The sequence below is a fragment of the Salmo salar genome, chromosome 05, assembly GCF_965601325.2.
Source record: "Salmo salar chromosome 05, fSalSal1, whole genome shotgun sequence".
Taxonomy (NCBI): Eukaryota; Metazoa; Chordata; class Actinopteri; order Salmoniformes; family Salmonidae; genus Salmo; species Salmo salar.
The window spans coordinates 68,895,838-68,903,157 of NC_138295.1; the positions used below are offsets into that span (position 1 = coordinate 68,895,838).

General features: G+C 40.5%; 1 protein-coding gene across 1 annotated transcript; it reads left to right on the forward strand.

Moving 5' to 3' along the window:
- The first annotated feature begins 246 nt into the window (after positions 1–246).
- LOC123743144 (V-set domain-containing T-cell activation inhibitor 1) lies at positions 247–6,373 on the forward strand. Its single transcript, XM_045718640.2, has 4 exons — positions 247–593; positions 4,648–5,005; positions 5,090–5,357; positions 5,723–6,373. Exons 2-4 carry the CDS (start codon positions 4,783–4,785, stop codon positions 5,730–5,732), a joined length of 501 nt encoding a protein of 166 aa, XP_045574596.2. The 5' UTR covers positions 247–593; positions 4,648–4,782; the 3' UTR covers positions 5,733–6,373.
- The last annotated feature ends 947 nt before the right edge of the window (positions 6,374–7,320 follow it).

Sequence of the window (7,320 nt, forward strand, 5' to 3'; positions counted from 1 at the left end):
GTGAATGCACCATTTTGTAAGTCGCTCTGGATAAGAGCGTCTGCTAAATGACTTAAATGTAAATGTAAATGTAATGTAAATGTAGAATGGTATAGTGTAGTTTATTTTTCTAACAATTTTTGTATTTTATTGCTTTTCTATATTTTTTATTACAATCTCTACCATGTGTTGTAGGGTGTGTTTCATTATTCGACTCCTCTGGGAACGTTGTAATATTTCAAATAGTCATGGAGTACTCTTTGTGTCTCTGAACATTTGGTTAACAATATACAGTTTATCGACTACGAGAGCGCGTTTCCCTTTCAATCTATTTCCCTTGAAGATTGGATACAGAACTTTGCGCCGTTCTGCAATTTCCTTCGGGAACTGATCATTCATGTCTATTTTCGTGGCAGCAAGTCTTTTAACAATTATTTTATCTTTAAAGAAAGCTAATTAGGAACGAACGATTGGGCGTTCATACCTCTGCCAGAAACGGTGTACACGTTCGCGTTGGATTATGTCCATAGTTTCGCTTGGGATCCGAAGCGCTGTAAGGAGCAACTCCCTAACTACACCCTGAGTCAGGAACTTCTTCTTTCTCTTGGATACCTGTAAGTATCACATTTTCTCTCATGGGTCTAGTCTGTATGTCAAGTAAGGCTTTTCTCAGAAATATGTTCTCCTTTTTAAGTTCATTAACATCGGTTTCAATCTTATTGACAGGCCATTTTAGCTTGTTTGTATCTTTCTCCAATATCGCTGCTTTTTTGTCGCTCATCTCGAGGCTTGCCTTCAACTCCTTTATATCCTTACTGACTAATTCAAGTATGCCCAGTTTGTCATTTATTGATTTTAACAGATCGGGTTCGACCTTTACCATTCCCGGTGGTGAAAATAGTAAATCGTCTGTAGAAGTCACGTTTTGGGATTGGTTCCACTATTTTACTCTCCGTCATGTTTGGGTGTTGCTTGTTTTCGTAATATTTGTCGATACATTTCTCTAGTCTTGTGACTTATTGTGTTGTTATCCAGATTGAAGGTTATAACCCACCAGTTTGTGAAGTGCTAATATTTAGTCTAATTTACCGATATTGAATATTACGTTTTTATCTTGAGGTGATCTACACTGCTATGTTCAGTCCGCCATCTATTGTATCCAGCAGCGAGTTTTCACACTGTTTAGTGAGTCCACCAGATCAGAGGCAGTAATGACCAGGGATGTTCTCTTGCTAAGTGTGTGAATTAGACCATTTTCCTGTCCTGCTAAGCATTCAAAATGTAACGAGTACTTTTGGGTGTCAGGGAAAATGTATAGAGTAAAAAGTACATACTTTTATTTAGGAATGTAGTAAAGTCAAAGTTGTGAAATATAAATAGTTAATTAAAGTACAGATCCCCCCCCCAACGACTTAAGTAGTACTTTAAAGTATTTTTTTACTTAAGTACTTTACACCACTGGCTATTCACGGAACATATGTTTATGGTTTGGTTCCTCTCTCTTGAGATTTCACTTAAGGACCAATGGAATGGTTTAAAATGTGCAAAAGCCGCCCATCAGGAGCAAAAATAATTCGCCCACTGCAGTACTTCCTTTGTGCCTCGTTCTCAGCACGTGGGTATGCGCTAAAATGTCATTCTTTCACCACAAAGTTTAAAGGATAAAATCAGTACATGGATTATTACAAGGCAATTTCAAACAGTATGTCTCTCTGTATATATTTGTTTTTCAGGCTGCATGTGGTCTAAGTACTGTTTATTACCAGTAAGTCAAAACGAAGTATTTTCATGTGTTGGTAAATGGCATCCCTCATCAATGATCACATGTGTACTTTTTATTTTATTTATTTCACCTTTATTTAACCAGGTAGGCTAGTTGAGAACACGTTCTCATTTACAACTGCCACCTGGTCAAGATAAAGCAAACCAGTGCAACACAGACAACAACACAGAGTTACACATGGAATAAACAAACATACAGTCAACAGTACAGTAGAAAATGTCTATATACAGTGTGTGCAAATGAGATAGGATAACGGAGGTAAGGCAATAAATAGGCCATAGTGGCGAAATGATTACAATATAGCAATTAAACACTGGAGTGATAGATGTGCAGTGTACAAGTAGAGATACTGGCGTGCAAAGGAGCAAAAATAAATAAAGTAGATAACAGTATGGGGATGAGGTAGTTGGATGGGCTATTTACAGATAGGCTATGTACAGGTGCAGTGATATGTGAACTACTCTGACAGCTGGTGCTTAAAGCTAGTGAGGGAGACATGAGTCTCCAGCTTCAGTGATTTTTGCAGTTCGTTCCAGTCATTGGCAGCAGAGAACTGGAAGGAAATGCGGCCGAAGGAGGAATTGGCTTTGGGGATGACCAGTGAAATATACCTGCGGGAGCGCGTGCTACGGGTGGGTGCTGCTATGGTGACCAGTGAGCTAAGGCGGGGCTTTATCTAGCAACAACTTATAGATGACCTAGAGCCAGTGGGTTTGGCGACGAATATGAAGCAAGGGCCAGCCAACGAGAGCATACAGGTCGCAGTGGTGGGTAGTATATGGGACTTTGGTGACAAAACAGATGGCACTGTGATAGACTGCATCCAATTTGCTGAGTAGAGTATTGGATGCTATTTTGTAAATTACATCGCCGAAGTCAAGGATCGGTAGGATAGTCAGTTTTACGAGGGTATGTTTGGCAGCATGAGTGAAGGATGCTTTGTTGCGAAATAGGAAGCTGATTCCAGATTTGATTTTGGATTGGAGATGCTTAATGTGAGTCTGGAAGGAGAGTTTATAGTCTAACCAGACACCTAGGTATTTGTAGTTGTCTACGTATTCTAAGTCAGAACGTCCAGAGTAGTGATGCTGGGCGGGCGGGCAGGTGTGGGCAGCGATCGGTTGAAGAGCATGCATTTAGTTTTACTAGCATTTAACAGCAGTTGGAGGCCACGGAAGGAGAGTTGTATGGCATTGAAGCTCGTCTGGAGGTTAGTTAACACATTGTCCAAAGAAGGGCCAGAAGTATACAGAATGGTGCCGTCTGCGTAGAGGTGGATCAGAGAATCACAAGCAGCAAGAGCGACATCATTGATGTATACAGAGAAAAGAGTTGGCCCGAGGATTGAACCCTGTGGCACCCCCATAGACTGCCAGAGGCCCGGACAACAGGCCCTCCAATTTGACACACTGAACTCTGTCTGAGAAGTAGTTGGTGAACCAGGCGAGGCAGTCATTTGAGAAACCAAGGCTGTTGAGTCTGCCAATAAGAATGTGGTGATTGATCGATGATTAGTGCATTAGTGTGCTGTACTCAAGTCTGTTATTTGTTTACTACATATTTACTACATATTCAACACTGTTTGATGAAAACAAATAATACATGCCTAAACAAGCCCAGGACAACAGATATCATGGATTGTGTAATTTCATCCATTCCGTCCTTTCTTGGTTACACAGCAAAGAAGTAGGGATACAATATTGGAACAATGATTGATTTTCAGCAATTATTACTGTAAGTGAGAATGGTTGCGCAAAAAGTCATATCGTGATAAATGTAACAATTTTTTTCATCTAACATATCCAGGGAATGCATGATATTTTGATGTTCAAACTGCCAAAATAGGATCCAGATTCATCAGATAAATGTTTTGCTCTTCATAGAATTTGCTGACGTCTTTGTGCATATATACTATAGGCTATATTATTCACCACCTGAGGAAGTGGGACCTCAAAAAACTTAGCTAGATTGCGAACTCACAATATATTGTTGCTATACATGTAGGATAATTGATCTATCAGTAAATGAAGGCTAATATCCTACAACAACTTTCCAGCGCTAGGCCTAGGCTATTTGATGTACAACGAGAGCTCACGTTTTTACCAATTTGCATGTTCTGTAGTGTGCAAAGTGTGAGGGAGTGTATTGGCTCGCGACAGCAGCCGAAAGTGGGACGGGCAAATACTTTAAATGCAGGAGTCACTGCCACTCACCAAGTAGGTCTATAGACCAGGGTTTCCCAAACTTGGTCTCTAGAGATTGAAATAAATTGTGTTTCTTAAAAAAAAAGGACATTTAATGCTACCTGAATTGACTCAGAAAAGTAACATACTTAGGCCTACAGTTTATTGACCCAGCTCTATTAAGAGTGAGAATTTCACGTGAAATTATTGAAATGGTGGTTGCTTCTAGAGAATAAAGACCTGTTTTGTAGAGCTCCTGTATGCTGCCTCTGTCTGGTCTTAATTTTGTAGATTAAACTGAACTCCACAATTTATGATGGAATTGAGCTGAGACTAGTGTGGGCAGACTGGAGCTCCGATGTCACATAAAATGACGTTTTTATCAAAAGACTGATTTCAGGACCCCTGATATATGCAGCAATTACACACATTTGTCTGTGTAATTGCGGGCTACTCTTTGGATGCTAACATCAGTCGTTTTTATAAAAAAAACATAATTTTATGTGACGTCGGAGCTCCAGTCCGCCCACACTAGTCGCCGCTCAACTCCATCGTGGAGTTGAGTTTAGTCGGCGAGATAGTCTTAACTTTCATTATAGTTGACCGTCCACTCTGAACCCTCCAAACAGCGCATTACATTACCAATACCACTCTCTCTCTCCCACATCATCCTTCTCTCTTTCCACCTATTCCATATATCAGTGATATCATCAGTGGTAACTACAACCAGTCTACAACCCAGGGAAGTGGCAGCTCCGGGCAGTGACATCACCCTTAGCTGCTCTTTCCCTCCGTATGAAAACCTGAACCTCAACAACCTGGTCGTCAACTGGCAGCATGGAGAATCAGTGGTGGTCCACAGTTATTACCATGGGAGAGATCAGCTGGAAAGACAGTGTTGTTTACAAGGGACGAACTCTTCTGTTTGAAGACCAGCTCACTGTGGGAAATGCCTCATTTAGACTGAGTGGTGTGCAGCTGAGTGACCAGGGCCCATACACCTGTGATGTGATGGATGAACAGGGAAGCACCCAGGAAAAGCTACAACTTTTAGTGGCAGGTAAGTTCCATTGTTGCTCCATCTATATTGTATAGTATAAATAATAACTGCCCCTACAAAAGTATTTCTAATATTTCAAACCAGCCCCTTATGATGAGACCAGGATATCTGCCCAAGCCACTTATGATGGCTTCATTGTCACCCTCCATGCCTCTCAGGGGTTTCCCCAGCCAGAGGTAATGTGGAAAGGTGTGATGGACAGTAACACCACTACGGAGTTGGACAGCAGGGGGCACTATGAGCTGGAGAGTGAGGTGACCCTGAGGCTGAACAGCACACTGACTGTTACAACTGAGACTGAGGGTTCTGGACCAGAGTTTCACCAAGTATCTCATACTCCACCTACCACCAGGTAAAATATCAGGGTTTCAGAGTTTGTTCCTTGATTCAATGTTGTTTTCAGATACTTTTAACATTTGTTTACAGTTCTTTTGGAGTTGGGTATTTTTTTTATTGGGTATTTTGGATTATTGATCATACAGTACATGTGTTCTTATTATCATTCTTCTGGTGTAGTTTGTACCTAGTCCATTGGGATATGATGATACCATACTTGCACAATGGCCTTTGACCATGGGCTTCTCTGGAGTAAGCTGTGAGTGTTGTTCACAATACTCTGCTACAGTTCATGATAAAACCCTTGTCAGATATAGAGGGAAATGTTGCTTATTTCAGTGACTGAGGTTGAGTGCTCCCTTCTTTTCATCCCTTCCACAGTGTGCCGTGATGCCTGCTGAGCAGAGGAGCAGATTGTTGATGTATCCCCTGCTGCTAACGCTGCTGGGATTGGTGCTCCTGTTATCCTGGAAGAGGTCTGAGCAGGAGACCAAAAAGGATACGAAAACAGAAGAATAGAATAGCCTTCAGTCCATGGTCACTCAATAGACTTTATGCCAGAGCAACTATTATTGCTTGTTTACAGAGAAAACATAAAGGGAGGACATTTACACTTTAGTGTCATTTTGTAAAATCTAAACTACAATACTTTATACACAAAATTCAGCATGATACAGTTGACACACTGTAGTGTCAGACAATACAGTTGACATACTCACTATACGACAGACAATGGGAGTTGCAAACCACACCACTAAAGGGTCAGATGTACCTCTATTCTGAATTTGGTTCCTCTTAAGGTTTCTTCTTTGTAGGGAGTTTTTGTTTGCTGCTACTTGTCAGCGGTTTAGCCCACGTTACTGTGTAAATCACCTTTGACCTTTGCCTTACTGGTCTTCATAAATGACATGTATTTATTGATTGAAATGATGGCAGCAACAGCGTCTAATGAAAATTGTTACGTGTGTTCCAGGCAATGTGTCATACTTTCCAGAATTTGTTATTTTGTAATAAAAGGAGATGAACCCCCAATTGTGATGTCTTTTTGCTAAATCTCTTTTACAGGAAAGAACTGGCATGTTGGCAATATAACAGCAGTACAGGGAGAGTGTCATTTTTTTCCTGTAACATTTCTTATTTTAGTAGAATCCTCTTGGTCAAATAATGACATGAAACTATACAGTATTGACCTGTCATTCAGGGCGGGTGAGGCAACATAAAAAAATATATACGTATATACTGTATATTATTTGGGGGGCTTGCCTGGTTTGCATGTTATTTTGGCATTAATACATGTCACATATCAGTTTGCAAACAATATAAATATCAATGAGTTAATAAAGCCACATACGAACATAGTCGCTTATGTTTTCTTGAGTAAGGCAGCTCCAAAATGCAGGTGTTCCAGCCTAGCTCAGTGCTTTCATGGGGACACTATGTCACCGCTAAGTGTAAGGGGAGACCTTGAAAATTCTAGCCCTTTTGCTTCCGATATAGTTACATTAGAAGTGCACATCCAAGAAGGCTCAAGGTCATTGGCTACCGATAAAATGTCAAATCACGTTATATGTACAGTAGCTTTCAAAATCTTAGCTAGCAGTCATCATCATGAATCAAGTTGACAATCCTTTTCAATCCTTGTCATATGAAGAGAAATTAGAGATAAAACGTATCAGTGCTCATCGGCCATTGGACATAAACGTTACACAACAAGTTGGAAATCGCAAATTCAACAATGAGTGGTTTGGAAGTGAGCACACCACAATAACGTTAGTCCAAAAATGTATTGTATGCTGCTGCATAAATGATTGTAAGAGCTTTCATTGTCTGCTTATATGCCCCTGTTATTTATCCTACGTTTCTGACTTGGTCTACAGGGAGAATACTGTAAGAATGGCCCATGTTCTGAATTCTGTTGCTGTACATTCCAAAAGTGCTGAACAAATAGTTATATTGACAACGTCTGTCCTAGCTGGCTC

Excerpts from the sequence above, each read along its gene's own strand:
- LOC123743144 (XM_045718640.2), top strand. The coding sequence starts at position 4,783 with ATGGAGAATCAGTGGTGGTCCACAGTTATTACCATGGGAGAGATCAGC. Across the intron at positions 5,006-5,089 it reads GCTACAACTTTTAGTGGCAG|CCCCTTATGATGAGACCAGG; the intron begins GTAAGTTCCATT and ends ATTTCAAACCAG.